The 20,332-nt window shown below is 49.0% G+C and overlaps 1 protein-coding gene and 1 pseudogene across 3 annotated transcripts in view; one reads left to right on the top strand and one right to left on the bottom strand.

The window, feature by feature from the left end:
- Window positions 1-401: 401 nt before the first annotated feature.
- LOC310879835 (olfactory receptor 14C36-like) lies at window positions 402-19,791 on the top strand (annotated as a pseudogene). The gene is made up of 2 exons (XR_014589235.1): window positions 402-3,196; window positions 5,147-19,791. The product of XR_014589235.1 is annotated as an olfactory receptor 14C36-like (transcript).
- Window positions 18,598-20,332, bottom strand: part of CIAPIN1 (cytokine induced apoptosis inhibitor 1) — an 8,369-nt gene continuing 6,634 nt past the window's right edge. For both annotated transcript variants that reach the window (XM_083794760.1, XM_083794761.1), the window contains exon 9: window positions 18,598-19,804. In XM_083794760.1, coding sequence (XP_083650886.1) covers window positions 19,694-19,804 — 111 coding nt within the window. In that variant the 3' untranslated portion in view covers window positions 18,598-19,693. The remainder of the gene's footprint in view (window positions 19,805-20,332) is intronic.

Genomic DNA, 20,332 nt, shown 5'->3' with positions numbered 1-20,332 from the left:
TCTGTGACAAAGTAGCAACATTTTTATTATTATTATTCCTCTCCTACGCTCCCTTTTCCATTCAGGCTTAATGTTTTTTTCATTGGTGGGACTACCCCCCGTGCTGCCCAGTGACGAATAAACATACCTACTTTACAATCTTACTGATTGTGGAGTCTGTTTTCCTCAAGTCAGTTTGGTGAGCCAGGCAGAAGACGCTCTGCTCGGCTGCGGGATCGATTGCGGAGTGGACGCCCCTAGGTGCACCCCGAGTATTTTCCTCGGAGGAGCCTCCACTCTCAGCTGCTCGCTGCAGGAGCAGACAAAGACCTCCTGGAGCTGCGGACATGCACAATACAGGAAGGGCCTGTAAGTCGCACGCATGGCCAGGGCAGCTGGTAAATCGCACAGAGACATCTGGCGTGCAGCATAGTCCCTGTATGGGAGGAGGGTACCCTACAGTCTGACCGACAGAGCGGTCAAGGGAGATTTGGTGACCGATAGAGTGGTCAAGGGGTATTTGCTGACTGATAGAGCGGCTGCTAGCAATCTTGGGAGTAGATCGAGCAAATCCGAGGTTACCACTGCATCCCCAGTTTTGGGAGCCAGGACGGACCTGCTAATGATTGTATAAGAAGCAGGAGAAGGGTAAGCGGGCCTCTCAAAATTGTGACAAGGTTATCTGGGTAATATTTGCAGCTGCTGGAGGGATATTAATTGGAGTGTTAATAATTGTATGTCTTATTTGTAGATGTCTGGGTATCTCATGTTGAAAGCATTTGTGTAAGTGTATGTGTTTGAGACAAAGTATTGTTGTGAAGTGAGGTACTCCACGAGGAACACAGCCAGAGATGATACAAACAAGTTTGGTTACTCTTTTAAGTGATATATTCTTGTGGTATTAATGAGAAGTGCAAGGGGCCTCTTTGTGTGATTGTGCTATGTGAGACGCAGCATCCCTGGGAAGCGAGTGCGGAGTTCCGATCCGCGGTTCCGTATTCTCCGCGAGGCGACCGGCTGGAGACGAACAAAGCGCATGACAGACTGAAAGGAAGTGTTGTTTTATCCAAGTGTTGACTGGTGGTGCCCAATATACGGGCCTGACGGTGTATTTTTGTTCTTAAATGTTTTTGAGTGCGACAAGGAGGAAGGCGGGAGCATTATCTAAGTAATAGTCTAGAAGTTTTGGTATATTCACTGTGGTGTTTGGTCAGTTTCCCAAGTATCAGGGGGGCTGACTGATTATCGAAGTGGTAGAATGGAGAGAGTCACTTCTTTGGTGGTTCGGGCTTGAGCCCTGGGAATTTGGTAAGAAAGGGGGAAAGCGAATTTATTTAGGAGGAGTTTAACACCTGGCAGACAGAAAGTGGCCTTAGATTGGGAACAACCTATCCCCAATACCTTTTTAAACCCCCATATTTACAGATACAGGGGAGTGATTTCTTGTTTTGTGTGGGGGCTTACTAACAAAGGGAATGAGAAAAACTGTTGCTGTATGTATGCAAATGAGGCAGGATGAATTGAGACTGATCTCAAAAATATTTGGGAAAAGACCAAGATCTTACACGAGGTAGTTCAAGATGACACCTCGTGGGTTCGAGAATTATGGAACAAACTGACCTCTTGGTTACCCAACTTTTCTTGGCTTAAGCAATTGTTTATAGGAATATTGTTCTTGCTTTTACTAGTATTCTTAACCTGTGTATTGGTACAGTGTGCATTTTGGTGCTGTATGAAAGGACTAGATGATTATGAAACCTGTAAGTGTAACTGAAACAAGCACCAAGTAGAAGCTGGTAAGAATTTTATGAAAACTTTGAATCAAGAAGGAGTGTTATAAGCAAAAGAATTTGCTTAGGATAAAGAAAAGGGGGGACTTGAGACAGGGAACAAGATAAAGGATGGTGATTCCTAGGTCTTAGCTAGCACAATTGTATGTTAACGACCCAAAGATAAGGGAATAAAAGACTGTATGCATAGATAATGGAACCAGCAAGAACTGGCTTGACTGCTGAAGTCTGTCAAAGACATGAAAGGCCAGAAGACAAGCAGCGAGGAAGACTTCTGGCCTTCAACAAAGACCACCAGAGTGTGCCAGACAACGACCACCCAAGGACTCCAGTACGCATACAAATAGAGACGGAACCTATGTTAATGATTCTTCGGAGACCTGGTGAATATACAAGAGACTTACGGGAAACAAAAAGAATACGTATTTGTCCCACTAATATAAGCACACTGCCGGTAACTGTTGGCGTGCAAGTTAGGTGGAGCTATCCCCCTTGCGTCCAGCGTGTGTGCGCAGTGCCGAATAAACATACCTGCTTTATAACTATTCCGAGGTTATAGAGTCTGATTTCCGCCAGTCATCCCTCTGCCCCACAGCGACAGGGCAGGGGTTCCACCACCCTCTGGGGGGCATTCCCCCCACGCCCTTCTCTCTGCCACACCAGGGAGTTACTCCACCAGGCAATCTCCTGCTCACATGCCCTGATGCTCCTTAGTCTCTCCACCTCTTCCTTGAGCTCCGCCACCATGGCGAGCAGCCCTTCCACCTGAGAACAGGCGGTCTCCCCGCTGCCCTCCCCGAGCAGCGACAGGCTCAAGTACTTCCTGCAGCCAAAGGCCTGAACAGCCACGTCTCTGGGCAGGCCCTCCGTCTGGGTCGCCACAGTCTTTTTATAGTGAGCTCTCTGCTTAGTGGACACCCTGGTAGGTGTGTGATCTTGCAGACTGCCAAGAGTTGGTGCAGAGTCCCGTGCCCTGCCATACCAGCTGCACACCGGTGCACAATGCTGCTGGCCCCTCCTTGCTCGCGGTGGGCAGCGACAAGGAATGCAGGTTATAAAAGCAAAGAGCATAAGTGTCCTGGTGTCACTGCAGGAACGCTCCAGCAATGGGGCAAGATCCTAGAAGTGGTCCATGACAGTAGGGTGACTGTAGGAACAAGGCCACCAGCACGAAGCACTCAGGATGTGCAAAAGGTGCAGCTAAAATTATTACCACCTCTGTGAGCAAAGGGGGTGCTGTTTCCAGTCAGGAAGCCTGCCAGAATCTGGCACAGAGTGGTGGAGCTGTACCAGGTCTGTGAGGATGAAAAATTCCCCAGGAAGAAGTCCACAGGTGTCTGTAGAAGCTGGCTTGCCACCACCAACACAATGAGGAGGTTTTTCCAAATCCCAGTCACTGTGCTGGTCACGTGGGAGAGGAGGAAGAGGTTTGTCTCAGGGTTGAGAAAGTTTCATATTCACAGTATGGAAAACTCAATCAACGATGTCTGACTGTCCCATTCCCCTTTCTCTGTGGGAAATTCTAGGGCATTCTGGTGCCCTCTCTCCTGGTTCTGCCAGGCAATGGGTATGGAACAGGGTTTAAGGGAGGGAATTACTTGTACCTCCTGTTAGACAGCCACACTCTGAGAACAAAGCACACTCCTAATGTCGGTCTCTCCCATGTTCAGAGAGGAAAGGTCAGGATTTACTTCAGTCTGCTTCAGACCACACACCCCAGGAGAGATCCTGCTGCCTTTTAGGAGCTGTCAGCCCTGAGGCCTTGGAGACATCTCCAGGGAGCCCCATGGGACAGAGCAAGTGATGCCATGGTCAGGTCCTCTGCTGCTGAGCTGCTCTGGGCTCCTGGGCTGGAGGGAGCTCCTGGCAAACCGGCAGCGCTGCAGACAGACAGCTCTGCCCAGGAGCAGCTCCTCTGCACAGCACAGCAGGGCTAGGGACACTGCTGCTGGTTACAAGGGGAGAGTATAGGAGAGAGGTTAAAGTCTGTGAAGAGTGCAACAACAGAGGACAGCGTGTGGCAGGACAAAGCTGCAGGCTTGTTACACCGTGAGTGAGTCTCTGGCAGCAGGGCAATGCAGATGGGGTTGCACAAGGGGTCTTCTAAAGCTGGCGCATCCAAGGGCTGATAGCTTATGTAACGATGACTGTCCCTCTTTCTCCTGTGTGGAGTAGAAAAGGCTCTAGAGAATGGCATTTCTGAGGGGGTTTTCAGTACAAAAAAGACAGGGATCTCCTGGAAAGAGTACAGTGGAGGGCCACAAAGATGATACAGGGCCTGGAGCATCTTCCCTATGAAGAAAGGCTCAGAGACCTGGTTCTGTTGAGCCTTGAGAAAAGAAGACTGACAGGGGATCTTGTTAATGTTTACAAATGCCTTAAGTGTGGGAGACAGAGGGATATGGCCAACGTCTTTTCAGTGGTTTGTGGGGACAGGACAAGGGCAATGGCCAAAAAATGGATCACAGGAAGTTCCGCACCAACATGTGAAAGAACTTCTTCACGGTGAGTGTGACGGAGCACTGGAAGAGGCTGCCCAGGATTGCTGTGGAGTCTCCTTCTCTGGAGATATTCAAGGCCTGTCTGGATGCCTACCTAGGCAACCTGCTATAGGAAACCTGCATTGGCAGGGGGGTTGGACCCAATGATCTCCTGAGGTCCCTTCCAACCCCTACAGTTCTGTAATTCTGTGATTTTCAAGAGGAAAGGGAAGGCATGGACTACCTGAAGGGGCAGACACTTCCTGGAGCTTGGGCTTTCAGATTCCTGCTGTGGAGGGGAGACAGGTTACATGAGTTGTCAGGATTGTACAGGAGACTGAGACTCCTAGAGAATTGCAGTTGCAGATCAATATGTCAGTGATGAACTTCAGAGAGTCCCCTCACACCCCTCAGCCTACACACTGCATGCTCACCTTTCTGGTCCCCTCAGGGTTTTTCTCATATGGTCATTAGGATCTGCAAATGCCATGATGCCCGTAGACAGTGTCCTGTCCTCAGAAGTTGTCTGCAGGGCAAAGCTGAGCACAGGGCGTGCGGGATGGGATCTGTGAACACGTCTGTGAGGACAGGAGGAGACGTGGGGACAGAGAAACAGCTCCTGGCAGGGACAGCTTCAGGCAGCAGCGACATGGGCAGGCAGTGAGAGAGAGCTGCCACCAGAAGCATTTCTTCATGTTTCCCCTCCTCTTCCTGCCTCCTTTGTCCCCATCAAGCCTGAAGGCTCTGGGCACTGCACGTGTGTGTGTGTGTGTGTATGCTGCTGTTCAGGACACTCCATCATCAAGACATTGGAGTCTTTCCCTGGGGGGTCCTCCTGGGCTGCAGGCTGCCCTCCACAAAGGCACAGTTCTCCCATAGCATCTCTGTGCTCTCCAGGAGATCCATGGAGAAGACACCTTGGTGCTAAGGCCATGGAAGTGACACTGGGCAGCTGCAATGAGCCCTTTGGGTGGAAATGAGCCCTGCTTGGGAGGAAGAGCTGAGTGAAGCCCTCCTCAAGTGCGATGAGACAGGTGAGGGATTTGGAGATCTGAACTTGGAACCTGGCTTCCTCTGATCTCAGCAGTGTCCAGGTTCTTTGCAGGGAAATGTCTGAGTGTGATCTTTGCCCAGCTCAGAGGGGTGCCAGGAGTGGGCAGTTGAGGCCAGGACTGATGTATAAACCAGCTCTCCTCACTCTGGCCTCAGGAACAGTACCTGCGCCTCACAAGACCTACATGGTTTCATTTGCAGTGCAGTAGAGATGCCCAGGATTTCTGCCTTAGAAACACTTCCCAATGTTTGGTGCAGCCACAGGAACAAAACATACAATCCCTACAGCCCTGTTCAGAATTTGGTTGAATCAGGAGTGACAATGCTAAAAAGCTCTTTGATATGGTAAGTGGATTTATGCTGAGATCATCCTCTGCTTTTATTTAACGGTTGCTGCTACACAGTCCCCATTAAACCGCCCCGCTCCCAGTAACACCCTCAGATACGATCAAACAGAGGTCATGTAAGGCACCTGAAAAAGTTCTTCTTGGAAGGTTAAAGGCAGTTTGGGGGATTTTGATAAGAAATTGAATTAGTTTAGAAACCGATTACTCTCCTAACCTCTCACTGCCTTTTCCTCTCTGGACAGATCCCCACATCCAGAGGCAGCAAATGTCCAATGGCAGCTCCATCACTGAGTTCCTCCTCCTGGCCTTTGCAGACACACGAGAGCTGCAGCTCCTGCACTTTGGGCTCTTCCTGGGCATCTACCTGGCTGCTCTCCTTGGCAATGGCCTTGTCATCACAGCTGTAGCCTGTGACCACCGCCTCCACACCCCCATGTACTTCTTCCTTCTCAACCTTGCCCTCCTTGACATGGGCTCCATCTCTGTTACTATGCCCAGATCCATGGCCAACTCCCTCTGGGACACCAGGGCCATCTCCTATGCAGGATGTGCTGCCCAGGTCTTTCTCTTTCTCTTTTTGATTGTAGCAGAATTGTGTCTTCTCACTGTCATGGCCTATGACCGCTATGTTGCCATCTGCAAGCCCCTACACTACAGGACCCTCCTGGGCAACAGAGCTTGTGCCAGTATGGCAGCAGCTGCCTGGGGCAGTGGCTTTCTCAATGCTGTCCTGCACACAGCCAATACATTTTCACTACCTCTCTGCAAAGGTAGTGCAGAGGGAAGTTGTGCTTCTCATGGTTAGTGTCTGTTTAGCTTTTGTTTGTTTTGTTTTCATCTTTCTGTCCTATGTGCAGATCTTCAGGGCTGTGCTGAGGATCCCCTCTGAGCAGGGAAGGCATAAAGCCTTTTCCACGTGCCTCCCTCACTTGGCCGTGGTCTCTCTGTGTCTCAGCACTGCCATGTTTGCCTACCTGAAGCCCCCCTCCATCTCTTCCCCATCCCTGGACCTGGTGACAACAGTTCTGTACTCAGTGCTACTGCCGGCAGTGAACCCCCTCATCTACAGCATGAGGAACAAGGAGCTCAAGGATGCCATACAGAAAGTGATTTCATGGATGTTTCTCAGTTGTGATAAATTTCCCATCACTCTATGCTAATGATTCTCAAGTTATCCTATGTCTGGACTGTACTTTGTGTTCATTTTGTTCTTTGTTTCTTTCTTTCTTTTTTTCTTCCTTTGGATTCCATTTGGATTTTTATTATCAGTACTGCTGTTGATATTATTTTGTAGTAATCTGTGGTACTATGTTCCTATGTTTACGTTTGGATTCATCTAACTTCTCCTGAGGAATCAACTTTCTCTGTCTCACCTGAAGCCTCTATAAAAGTGTGTCTAACACTGTGTCAGAGCCGCTGCCCTCCTATCGTGTCTGTAATTAAATGGAATCTCTCCAGCGCAGTGCCTGAAGTCTGGGCTCTTCTTCCAATGATGGTATTAACAAGCTCAAGCTATTTCACCCAAATGGGTGAACACCCACCCTAGGTTTGTTTATAGTTGGATTTGGAAGACAAAAGATCATATTGATGTTGGTAGCCACTGGAGACCCAGGGATGGATTGAGAAGTCATCCATAGGTGTCCCATGACAGTGCAGATTGTGAATGGTCACTGAGCTTCATTCCCTGGGCACATGTTACATGCAGATGATGTCTTCAAGGAGTGAAGTGTGGAGCAGCCTGGAGAGGCTGGGGGATCTCCAGGGACTGTTTTTCCATGGGTAGGCCAATGGCTGGAGCCCCACAAAGTGAAAAATCACCCAGAGTGGACTCACCCAAAGATAATGTGCTAAGCTGAGATATCTGCAGGGAATGAGGACTCTGCAATTTCCCACAATGGGGAGATTGTGCCCACAGTAGGCACAGGTAGACCTGAGATATGTGGGAGCTGGCTGAGGAGCCCCATGGCCCCGATTTCTGTTCTGTCTTGGTGAGCAAGCATGGTGAAAGCAGAGAAAGTGAAGGTAGAGAATTATAGAAGCATAAAATCATGGAATCATAGGAGGGATTGGGTTGGAAGGGACCTCTAAAGACCATCTAGTCCAACTCCCCTGCCATGCACAGGGACATCTTTCACTAGACCAGGTTGCTTAATGCCCCATCAAGCCTCTTGAGGTCCCTCTGGACACCACCCCTTCCTCCTGTCATGTCAACTACACCACTCAGCGTGGTGTCATCTGCCTGCAAGCATCAACCCTGAAAGTTTTGGACACTCTCCAGGGTAGTCACTTAAGCCTCTCTATTGTTGAGAGGACCAAAGCAGTGTAGTCTTAAACTGGAGAAAACAAGGATCCTAATAACAGAAACTATAACAGAACAGCTAATGAAAGATTTATGTGAAGGAACACACTTTGGTGCTGATGCCATGGTAGATAGCCTGAAGCACTTTCCAATTGGACCAAAAATGCAAACGATCGCAAACCGAATAGTGCAAAAGTGTCCTGTATTCTGTGCTAACAACCCCAAGATCCAACCAAAACCACCACCAGGGGAGATAAGAAAAGGGATGAAACCTGGGAAGTATTGGCAAGTGGACTTTTCCGAATTGCCTAGACAAGGATCATATCGATATCTTCTAGTACTGGTGGACACACTCACTGAATGGCCAGAGGCCTTCCCATGCTAATCTAATAAAGCTAGGGAGGTCATAAAGCCTTTACTGAAAGAAGTAATCCCACGCTTTGGAACACCAGAGGGATTTTCCTCAGACAATGGACCTCATTTTATATCACAAGTAGTTCAAGAAATATCGGGAGCGTTACAGATTAAGGTGGATTTACATACTACTCTGAGACCACAATCAAGTAGACAAGTGGATGAGTAGAAAGAATGAATCAAACACTAAAAAGGCAGTTAACTAAAATTTGGCAGGAAGCTCAGCTAAAGTGGCCAGAAGCCCTACCAATAGCTTTTTTTGAGAATTAGGATAGCCCCCAGAGCTAGAGAAGCCAGCTGAGTTGGAGCTTGCTGAGGAACCCGGGGGCCCCAATTCAGTTTGTTCTGTCTTGATGAGCTGGCATGGTGAAGGCAGAGAAAGGGACACCATAGTCCAGGCTGGGGATCACCTACTGTATAGAATTATAGGATCATAGAATCATCGAATCATAGGAGAGATTGGGTTGGAATGGACATTTAAAGACCATCTAGTCCAACTCCCCTGCCATGCACAGGGACATCTTTCACACGATCAAGTTGCCTAATGCCCCATTCAACCTGGTCTTGAACACTTCCAGGGATACGGTACCCACAACTTCTCTGGGCAACCTGGTCCAGTGCCTCACCACCCTCATGGTGAAGAATTTCTTCCTTACATGTCCTTTTGATGCTGGGTGCCCCAGAGCTGGATGTAGTACTCCAGGTGCGGTCTCACAAGAGCAGAATAGAGGGGGAAAATCACCTCCCTCGACCTGGTGACTACTCTTCTTTTGATGTCAGCCCATGATATTCGTTGGCTGTTTGGGCTGCAAGGACACATTGCCAGCTTATGCCAAGCTTTTCATCCACCAGGAACACCAAGTCCTTCTCTGCAGGGTGGCTCTCAGTATACTCACTGCCCAGCCAGGATTCGTGATTGGGATTACCCTGACCCAGGTACAGGACCTCATGTTTTTGAACTTCGTATGGTTCATGTGGGCCCACTTCTCAAGCCTCTACAGGTCCCTCTGGATGGCATTCCTTCCTTCTGTTGTTTCAACTGCACCACTCAGCTTGGTGTCATCTGCCTGAAAGTGTCAACCCTGAAAGATTTGGATACACTCCAAGAAAGTCACTTAAGCCTCTCTTTTATTGGGAAGACCAAAGCAGGACAGGCTATCTCAATGTACTCTAGTACGCAACATCAAGGGACAATCAGTTCCCTCTTCCAACTGGCTGTGGTCCTGTTCCTCTGGCCAGTATGCTGTAGGACTTCCTTGGTGCTAGCTCATGTTTTCCCTAAACTCAGCTGAGACCATCCAGGGCATTCCCTGCCAAGATACTCCCCAAACTGGCGACAGCCCAGTGTCAGACTGCTTTGTGGCAGACACCAGGGATTTCACCTGATCATTGTGATATTACTACTATAATAGCTGTGTTCAGCTTTGGGACCCCCAGCACAAGAAGGACATGGGTGTTTTAAAAAAACTCCAGAGAAGGGCCACAAAGATCACAAAATCATAGAACCATTAGGGTTGGAAAAGACCTTCAAGATCATCTGGACCAACCATCATCCTACAACCAATGTCACCCACTAAACCATGTCTCTAAGCACCATGTCCAACCTTTCCTTGAACATCTCCAGGGACTGTGATGCCACCACTTCCCTGGGCAACCTGTTCCAATGCCTGGCCACTCTTTCTGAGAAGAAATTTCTCCTAATTTCCAAACTAAACCTCCCCTGGCACAACTTGAGGCCATTCCCTCTAGTCCTATTGCCAGTTATCTGTGAAAAGAGGCCAACCCCCAGCTCCCCACAGCTTCCTTTCAGGTAGTTGTAGACAGCAATAAGGTCTCCCCAGAGCCTCCTCTTCTCCAGACTAAACAACTACAATTCCCTCAGCCGCTCCTCATAAGACGTGTTCCTGGCCCTTCACCAGCTTCATAGCCCTTCTCTGGACACATGCTCCAGGGCCCCGATGTCCTTCTTGTAGTGAGGGGCCCAAAACTGAACACAGTACTCAAGGTGCAGCCTCACCAGAGCAGCGTACAGGGGGATGATCACCTCCTTGGTCCTGCAGGCTACACTATTCCTGATACAAGCCAGGATGCCGTTGGCCTTCTTGGCTACCTGGGCACACTGCTGGCTCATGTTCAGGTGAGCGTCAATCAGCACACCCAGATCCTTTTCCTCTGCACAGCTTTCCAGCCACTCTGCCCCAAGCCTGTAGCACTGCATGGGGTTGTTGTGACCAAAGTGCAGGACCCGGCACTTAGCCCTGTTGAACCTCATCCCATTGGCCTCTGCCCATCAACTGGACCTGCTGCAATACGTGTCTGCCCTGGAACCGATCACCTCGAGTCTCTGCAGCTGATAGGCCACCATGAGGAATGTAGCAGGCAAAGGGGCTGTGAGGTCATTTTTAGTGAAGTAGGTCAGAGGTCAGCCCTTGACTCCTGGCTGGGATCTGTGCATTTAGGCTCACATTTGCCAGTGTTCCTGATAGTCCAGCAGAAGGTGTATGGTTGGCATAGTGACTATGCAATCTCCCTTGCCTGAGTAACTGATAAGCACATACAGGAAGACTTGATTACAGGTTGTCATAATCCTTCCACGTGAATACATGACTGCACAGCTGGAGGCACACGGCTTGGTTATGTCTATCCTACAAGCTTAAAGGCCAGCAGTAGGCCCATAGCTTGGGAGATGTTTGTGAGGCAACTTCTGCCTGGTTACATGATAGACCACAGGAAGGCTGGTGGGTTGGGACACCTGTCTGAGGAGAGGTTTTTGAGATGGTGATGCTTGGCTTAGTAGTAGAAAACAGTAGGAAAAAGATAAACAGTCACAAGGCGTAGCTATAAATGTGGGGAGTGGGAACGAGGAAGAAAGAAATGTCCCTCAAAGGAGAGCACTGTGGTGCCAGAGGTCACCCAAAGGGAGTCTGGGATCAGACCATGGCTATGTGTTTCAAGGAACCGTCGGTGAGAGTTCAGCAACATTCATGAATATATGGAAATGCCCTGGTGTGAGCAGGGTGGGGAAGGGAGATGGGTGTCTACAGGATGCAGGGAAACAGGGACAGGTGTGGGACAGTGTAGGTCAGCTTACAGAGGAGATGGCAGAGGGCGCTGGCAAGGCTGGAGGCCCCAACAGGACAGAGGTCTTTGTCCCCTTGGCTATGAGTGATGTCTCTGCCACTGTGGCCTATGAGGAGACACGTTGTCCTCGTGACACTGGGGCCTCGTTGCCTCCTTGCCACTCTGTGGACAGGCCCTGTGGTGTCACACCCTTTTCCTTCACCCACCATCACATACCCCACATCTCACTGCCTCATGGGTGAGGGACAGGACTTCTCTTCCCAGGGCTGTGGTCAGGGTTTGACCTTTCTGCTTTGTCCAAACCAAGGCTTTTCTCAGCACCACAGCCACCTGCACAGTGCCCTTGTCTACCTGTAATCATGGCTTCCAGCCAATCTATCAATTCCATGGGGAAGCTTTGTCTTTAATGACCTTCAGTGGGGCCAATTTAATGCTCCAAGAAACTTGAGCTCCTTGAGAGATTTCTTCAATCTTTTCTCAGTATCTGAGGTACCAGAGCACCAAATACACCATAGGGTCATTAAAACGCAGAAAGGCCTAACAAGCTCTGTCTCGACAATTTTCTTCAAGCTTTTAAATCTTGTACACCTAATTAGTGAGGTTCTGGGAGGGTAGTTAAAGAGGAAAACTTCAATGAGCACTTGATAAACAGGTATTTTTCATTGGTCTTCAGTTTAAGCAAATAGTGACAGCAGCATTCCCTGAGCTGAATAAGGACAAACTTAGACTGCTGAAAGTGGCTGATCCAGCCAGCCAGCTTTTAACCCAGCAAAGAGTGTACCTGTTCAAGCCATGGGCTGCCAGCTTCTTCAGGAGAATATTGTGGGAGACCATGTCAAAGGTTTTGCTGAAGTCTAGGTAGACTACGTCAACAGCCTTTCCCTCATCCACCAGGTGGGTGACCTGGCCATAGAGGCAGATGAGGATGGTCAGGCAGGACTTGCCTTTCATGAACCCATGCTGACTGGGCCAGACCCACCTGTTGTCAGAAGTGCCCCTGTGGCCTCTGGAGAGGCCTGTGGTGGAGCAGGCCTGAAAGATTTTGTGGAGGTAAGAGGGCCTCAGGTACTGTTGATGCCGCTGCCACACTGACTGTGAAAACATTCATGTTAAGCCCTTATTCTACTTCTTACCACTAACTAATAGCCCTAACTGATCCCCTACATGCTACCCCTTCTTCTGACTGGAATCCACCCCCCTTATTGTTAACTTCTCCAACCTTAACTCAAAGAAAAAAAAAACAGAGCCCTAACACATGATGTTTATTCTATAGGTCACCTTAATTGTTAGCATTAATCCCAATCATTGAATTTCCAGCCTTAACCCCAGCCCTCACCACAGCCCTAAACAGAACTCTGACCCACAAAACTTACCCTTATCCCAAATCTTGACCATGTCCCTTGAGCCAAACACCAAACCCTTCCTCTAAGCCCTTGCCAAACCCTTAACCCGGGAAGGCAACCTCTAATCCCTAATCCCTAACCTGAACACCTAATCCCTGAAGCCCTTCAAACCACACACAGCCCCCCTCACCTTCAACCCCACTCCTACCCTAACTGAAGCTGTTTGGCCCTTTGGGGCAGGGAGTAGTTGCATGGCTTTGGAGGAGGAAGGTGAGGTGACATGCACCTGATCAGTTCATAGGCCACAAGGAGGAGATGGTGGGGAATGCCATGATGAGGTCAGCTGTGCCTCAGGGTCACGGACCAGCAGGAGGCACATGGCTGTAAAGGTAACCATGAGGCCACTTCTGTCTCTGGCCTTGATAGGCCAGCAGCAGGAACGTGGTATGGAAAGGGACTAGGAGGTCACTTTTTATGGAGAAGCAGGTAGGTCAGACTTTGACTCACGGTGAGGATCTGTGTGTTCATGCTCAGATCTATCAGTATCCTCGATAGGCAGCAGATGTCACCTGCCTGGCACACTGACTGTGAGATCCCCTACGTACCTGGTAGGTCCCATACAGGAAGAGGGCCTGGATATGAGTCATCATGTCCCTTCCACCTGAGTACATAGCTGCACAGCAGGAGGCACATGGCTTACACAAGAAGCTGAAAAGCCAGCAAGAGGCACATATCTTGGAAGACCATGGAGAGCTTACTTCGGACTGGTCTGCTGAAAGGCCACAGGAAGGCTGATGGGATGGGATGCCTACTGGAAGAGTGGTTTTCAAGATGATGGAGCTTTCCTTGCTAATGGGAAACAGCATGAAGGGAAAGACTGCCACAAAGTGCAGCTTGGAAGGTGGGGACTGGGCTTGAGGAGGAAATGTCACTCAAAGAATGTGGAGAGGAGCCTACACAGGAGCCAGCAATCTGGCAGCTTGGGAGATCCCAGGGTCAGAGTGAGGTTGGGAGCAGAGGGTGGTTAAAGTCTTCAGAGAAGCAGGCACAGGCATAGGAGAGTGTTGAACAGCCAGTGCTGGAGACAGCCAGGGGCCCTCCTGGTGCCTGGCCAGCCCCCAACAGAGCTGTGGTCCTTGTACTCTCTGCTGTGACTGTTGTCTCCTTCCACTGAGGCCCATGAGAGGAGCACTGGCTTCTTACAGCCTAGAGGACTGTTGCCTTCTCTCCCCACAAAGAGCCCGGGAAGTAGCCTGCTGCTCTCCTCCACTCAGAATTGCACACCATACCCCACTGCCCCCGGCAGCAGACCCTGAGTATCCCTTGAAGGAAAGGATCCCCCTTGCCAGGGGATGAGGGCCAGGGCTTGGCTGTTCTGCTTGGTGAACAACATAAAGGGCTTTTACTTGCCATCAGAGCCGCTTCCACATTTGGTTTTCCCCCTGTAACCAATGCTTCTGACCTCCTACCTCACCATTCCCCAGGGATGGGCGCCTTGTCCGATCGTTCCCTCCACGGTCTCTTCAGTGACGGCCCTCACGGGGCCCACTAATGCTTTCTGAAAGGAAAGTAGGAAGGTTTGCAGAACCTGGGAGGTTTGCGTCTGACTTCCTTCTTTCGAGCCTTGTTCCGTCTTCCAGCACCCGCAGTTCAACAACTGGGCACCAGAGGGCTCCTTATCGCGCAAAAACTCTCTAAGAAGCCAAGACTGTGCCTAATATCCTCAAGTATTTAATATCTATGCAACTAATGAGAGGATTTCAGGGCTGTAGTGTAAGGCAGAAGATTTCAATACTAAATACCAATAAGAAAGGATTTTTTTTTTCTTCCCACACTCCTTCGTTTTTCTGTTTAGAGATGAAGTGGTATCAGCAACTGATAATGATCCTGAGTGTCTCCCAGTAGAGTCTGAATATGCAGGGAAATCAGAACCCTTTCTGTCAGACACTGTATGGGCGGTCTTCGTCCCTACCCGCCAAGCCCACCGTGTCTCTCATCAGTCACCCAGGACTTGATCAGCTTTGCTAAAATCTGGGCTTTCTCCACTAAATTATATAACTACTTCTTTAAGACTGTTAGCACTTTAGCCTGATTTTCTTGGAGAAGGACCAGCCTGCAGACAGAGAAGGATGCTTCTTAACTGCCAACAGACCAAAACAAAGGAACATGCAGTTCAATAAAAAGTAAAAGCCATTCTTCAGCTATACCTTAAATCCACATTACCTCTGCAGAAGAGGACAGATCTCTCAGGAGCTGTGAGCTGTAGCCCCAAGGACATCTTCATGGAGCCCAATGGGACAAACCAAGGAATACCTTGGGTTGGGCCTCTGCTGCTGAGCTGGGTCAGGCTCCTGGGCTGGAGGGAGCTCCTGACAAGCGGGCAGTGCTGCAGACAGACAGCTCTGCCCAGGAGCAGCCCCTCTGCACAGCACAACAGGACTGTGGGCTCTGACTGCAGTCACCAAAACAGAAAGGAATTAATGGCAGCAGAATGAGTGTGGGGGCAGAGGAGAGCTCAGTGCAGAACAAATCTTCACAGCTCTTGGTATGGTAAGTTTCTTGCTGCAAGACAGTGCAGGTGAGGTTCCTAGAAGGGTGTCCTTCAGCTGGTACACCTCTGAATGGACAGGACCTGCCAGGATGTCTCATGGCTTGTGCAGCATGGAGGAGAAGGTGCTGCAGGGCAGGGCTCCCCTGCCCCATATCCAGGGGGACAGGGCACAGTGGTTCCTTCGCTCTGGGTGGGCTGCAGACTGTGAAGCTGGGGTGCAGGCAGGGGTGGCCAGGGCTGTGGTGCAGAGCAGGGTCCCTGCTGTGCCCCAGGGGCTGTGCACTGGGGCAGGGCCTCTGCCGCCTGCCAGGCTCAGCACTCAGCCTGTCGAAGGAGCTGACCAGAGCGCTGCGGGGAGAATATAGCCAGAATATGACAAATATTTTCCCATTTGCAGTCTAACTTATCAGTTCCTTTAAGAGCGTTACATCTTTGAAAACATGTCCAATAACATTTTTTTAGAGTCTAAATTCACTATTTCCCATTCTTGAGTCTCTACTTCAATAGATACATTAAAGGGGGTCTCCCCCACACAAATTTCCCAAACTCACACTTGTGGGAATCAGGACACCAATCAAAGGTATTTCCTTTTGGGCATGCTCAGGGAAATGTGCACAAACCCAGCAATCAGCTTAGTTAGCTATTCTCATGATTCCCTCTATTAGTTCAAAATGTGTATTTTGATCCCACAGGTTTGCTGATTCAATCGATTTAGCCATTATACTCACTCCCAAAAAGACCCGAATAATTGTAATATATTGTTCTTGCCTCAATAATCCTAATAACATAAATCAGTACCAATAGTTGTTTGGTTAAATAGTTTGTTTCAACTTCAAGTTATTCTCTTAACTACCAGTCAAAGCAGAGACCGTGGTTCCATCTACCATGTTGCCGTCACTTACTGCTGTGTGCATAGTTAGTAAAACTTGAAATGGTCCCTTCCACTTTCCTTGTAGTGGTTCAGAAGTCCAGAATTTGATGCACACTCAATCTCCAGCATGGAATGGGTGCGCTGGGGATTCAAGACCTAAAGATTTATTCAAAACTACATATTTATTCAATCCCTGCAAGGCTCTCCCAAGAGCAATCAGGTAATTTCTTGCATCATTTTCCCCTTGCACTGATGTTTATCCTGGCAATCCTGGCATTTGGTACGGTCATCCATACATTAGCTCGTACGGACTGAAAAGGCCATCTTTGTAACCCTTCTCCGGACACCTGCCAATAGTTTCACGTCTGTTTTGTAGTGTGGTGCCCAGAACTGCATGCAGTACTCGAGGTGAGGCCGCACCAGAGGGACAATCCCTTCCCTCGACTGACTAGCAATGCCGTGCTTGATGCACCCCAGGATACGGTTGGCCCTCCTGGCTGCCAGGGCACACTGCTGGCTCATGTTCAGTTTGCTGTCAACCACAACCCCCAGATCCCTCTCTGCGGGGCTGCTCTCCAGCGTCTCATCGCCCAGTCTGTACGTATAGCCAGGGTTGCCCCTTCCGAGGTGCAGGACCTGGCACTTGCTCTTGTTAAACTGCATAGGGTTGGTGATTGCCCAGCTCTGCAATTTGTCCAGATCTCTCTGCAAGGCCTTTCCACCCCTGATAGAGTCAACAGCTCCTCCCAGTTTAGTATTGTCATTTAGAATTTAGTGGGATGTACTAAAATGATAATGACGGTAGCATTGTATAAAAATCAACAAAGAAAGTCATGAGGTGGGCCAGCATTGTGGAAAACAACCTGGTATCCAGACTTGTGCAATTCTGAAATAAACAATATCTCAACTTAGTCTGTTTATTTGATTTACTGCATACCAGGTGATGAATCTGAATGTTTTATCAGACAACACTAAGAGGACATCAAGCAGCTAGGGGCAGGATCTGCCCCACTGGGCAAGTGTCCAGGTCCTGGGGATGGCACTGTTCCCCCTCGCTTTCCGCTTCCGAGTTCCCACAACCATCCCAGCTGCAAGGGAAGTGGAGCACAGCCTCGGCTGGCTCACCCCCAGGGACAAGCATCACCCTCCCAGACATGGCGAGTCACCACACACAAGGACTGGGATGCAAAGGCAGACAGTGGCTGGAGCCTGCAACAGACATGGGACAGGGCCTAACAGGATAAATAATCCTCAAAACCAGCTTGATGGCAGCATCTTCCCACCCAGTCCCACTGCTGAAGTCCATCCCCAGGGCAAGCAACACTTTGAAGTGGAGAACAAGATTATACAGCCTTAAACATCATTAACTGAACACAGCAGTATCTGAAAGTGTTTCCAGCTTGTTTAAATTCCAGTCGAGTGAATCATTGTAAAACAAAAGGCACTGCCACCTCCTCCCTTGGAAAGCAGAACGAAGTATAAGGTCTGCCTTTATCTGGGACCTTTCGTATTGAAACATCCAGCTCATTTACCCCAGTGAGCAGCTCTTCAGTCTCTGGAAGGTGTGCTCTACTCCGGCTGCTCCAAGAGATGCAGCATTGAAAAAAAAAAAAAAGATAAATAAAAGATAAACACCTCCTTTCTTACAACAATTTTGCCTGTGAAAAGGTGACACCTGCTTTGCCAGGTACAGTTGTATTTCTCTTGACCACAATAATATCTGATCTACTGCCAGTGAGGCTGAAAAAAAAGGCAATAAAAAAACCTAAAGGTCAGAGGTGTGTAGAGGCTTTTACGTATTTCTTTAAATTACAAGACTGGAGCGCTAACAGGTTTGCTGGACATGTCTCCTTGAGAGTTGTTCTTGCTGTAGACTGAGCCAGGGACTCAGGAGGGTGAGGAAAGGATCTGGGAAAGCCATGCTCTCACCAGAGGGCAGCCGATACCACCAACCCTCTATTACAAGCTCTTGGAGGTCACCCCACCAATCCCTCAAGTCTCTGCTGGCTCCCAGGTAGAGTGTGACACAGATAACACAGCAGTTCCTGCCCCTTGATCCACACAGACTTTGCACACCTCAAGGACTCACTCATTTCTCTCCCTGCAAGCCTTCTCCTTACAGAACCAGGAGAAAGGCTCTTTCTGAAATCTACTTTGAATAAAAAAGTGAATCTAGACATCTTGATTCTGTTCTTCCTAATGGTTACCATGCCATTGAGCCATGCTTTCAGTGGAACAATCTTTGTAGAACTCCAAAATGTACTCTACAAGCCAACATTTAAACATTTCTGGAAATCACAAACAGCCCCAAGCACAGACGAGTGAGCAGAGACCAAGCAAAAGGAGAGACATGTTCAAAACACCAATAATACCCATTTTAAAACAAGCATTTTACTATTGGTCACATTTATTTTAAGAACAGAACAGCCTTTCATCCTAGCTTCTTACATGACTTTATTGTTTAACTCAGGAAGCACAATGACAAGAAGTCACATCCTGTAGAGCATCTTGGGTTTTCCTCCTCTCTTTCCCTGGGTGAGAAGCAAGCCTGGCACAAAACACCAAGAGCTCCCTCATCCCACACCTGTGTGGATGCTTCGCTAGCAGTAATTATGCAAATAAATAAAGAATAGTCAATATCATCCAGAAATTAAGTTATTGCTATGTTCTTATTTATTGGACACTGCAGGTGAGTCACTAGATAACCACCAAGAGAGGTGACAGTCTTGGTCAGATTGCCCTTGTGTTCATGCTGGTCAAAGGTGTGTGAGGACAAGACAGATCTCATTTAATTTGCTCCTTGCCTTAAGAGCAAGAGTTTTCTCAATGGGAGTGTCTTTGTCATTTTGATGAAAACATAATGGAGGGGGACGTCATCCCAAAAGACTTGAAAATTCATCGTGCCTGCCAGACTTTACCAAGGAACAGTACACTGCAAAGTGTATTCACTGCTCCTGACTTGCAACGGGAGCTGCTGAGTCACCTTCACCTGGTAAAGAACCACAGGTTCAAATTTCAAGTCAGGAGCCCAAGTGTCACCCTGAGAGCTGAGCAAGAGCTGCTGATTCACTAGGTAAAATAAGGTAAATAAGGGCAAGGAGGAGTACAACGTGGCCTAGGGGAAGTACTGGTGAGGCTCCTGCCACAAGGTCAACCTGACACTTGATTCCAGTTCCCTCTGCTGGTGGGACATGCTATGACGGCCAGCGTCTCAGTATCAAGTCAAGGCAGCTAGAACAAGGTGTACCATTAACAAGTCTAACACATATAAGACCACTCGCTACCAAAGATTATCACACAGCCCAAGGTTGATTGCATGTGATGAGCTCACAGCAACATCAGTGCCCACAGTGTCCCTTCCCACAAGGAGTATCAGCTGGAGAGCATGAATTTGAGAGGATGAGGACTGCAAGAAGTCTCAGACTGCATCTCAGACTGACGGAAAAGCAGAGGAGTCCTTTTCAGGACATCCAGAGATGTCTGTGTTAGGCATCATGCAGGTGGTTCTCTTTCAGCAGAATCTTCTCTCCAGGCTTGAACGCAGGCATGCCCAGGTAAGGGCAGCTGGCACAGCGGAACGCATCCCCCAGGTAGCACTGCCAAGAGACCGAAAAACACTTTCTGTAATCATGGCTACTTTCAGTTACCTCTTCCTGTGATATGGTTTACCCATCTAGAGAAATGACCTGCTCTGCAGCATATGCCAGCACAGAAACCACTTCCCTTCCACCTCCTCTGGACACATGCCTGTTTAGCACAGTTAGTGGAGCTGGTGCAGGGCGCTCACATGGAAGAAGCAAGCTTCCACCCCAGCCCCACAGGAGGGCTGCACTGCCCAGCCACTGCTGCATGCTGGGCTTGGGCAGCTCCCTAACCACCACAAGGTTCCCCTATATTCCCATAAGGTGATCTTCCCTGAGGAGACCACTGGTTAGCAAGTGCAGTAAAGGTTCACTGTTCATTCTGACACATACAAGGGTGGCACTAGCACTGTAGCAGACAGCATGCATTGCTATATAGCATGCAGGCACAAGAGAGCAGGCTGTTTTAAGAATCAAGATGAGTAAAAACAGATGCTCTGCAGCACCCACACAGGCAGTATTTGAAAGCAGTAAGTGAGCTTA

This window comes from Anser anser (genome assembly GCF_964211835.1).
Source record: "Anser anser genome assembly, chromosome: 11".
NCBI lineage: Eukaryota > Metazoa > Chordata > Aves > Anseriformes > Anatidae > Anser > Anser anser.
Note: the sequence above shows the minus strand (reverse complement) of the source record. Positions and strands in the feature narration are given on the sequence as shown.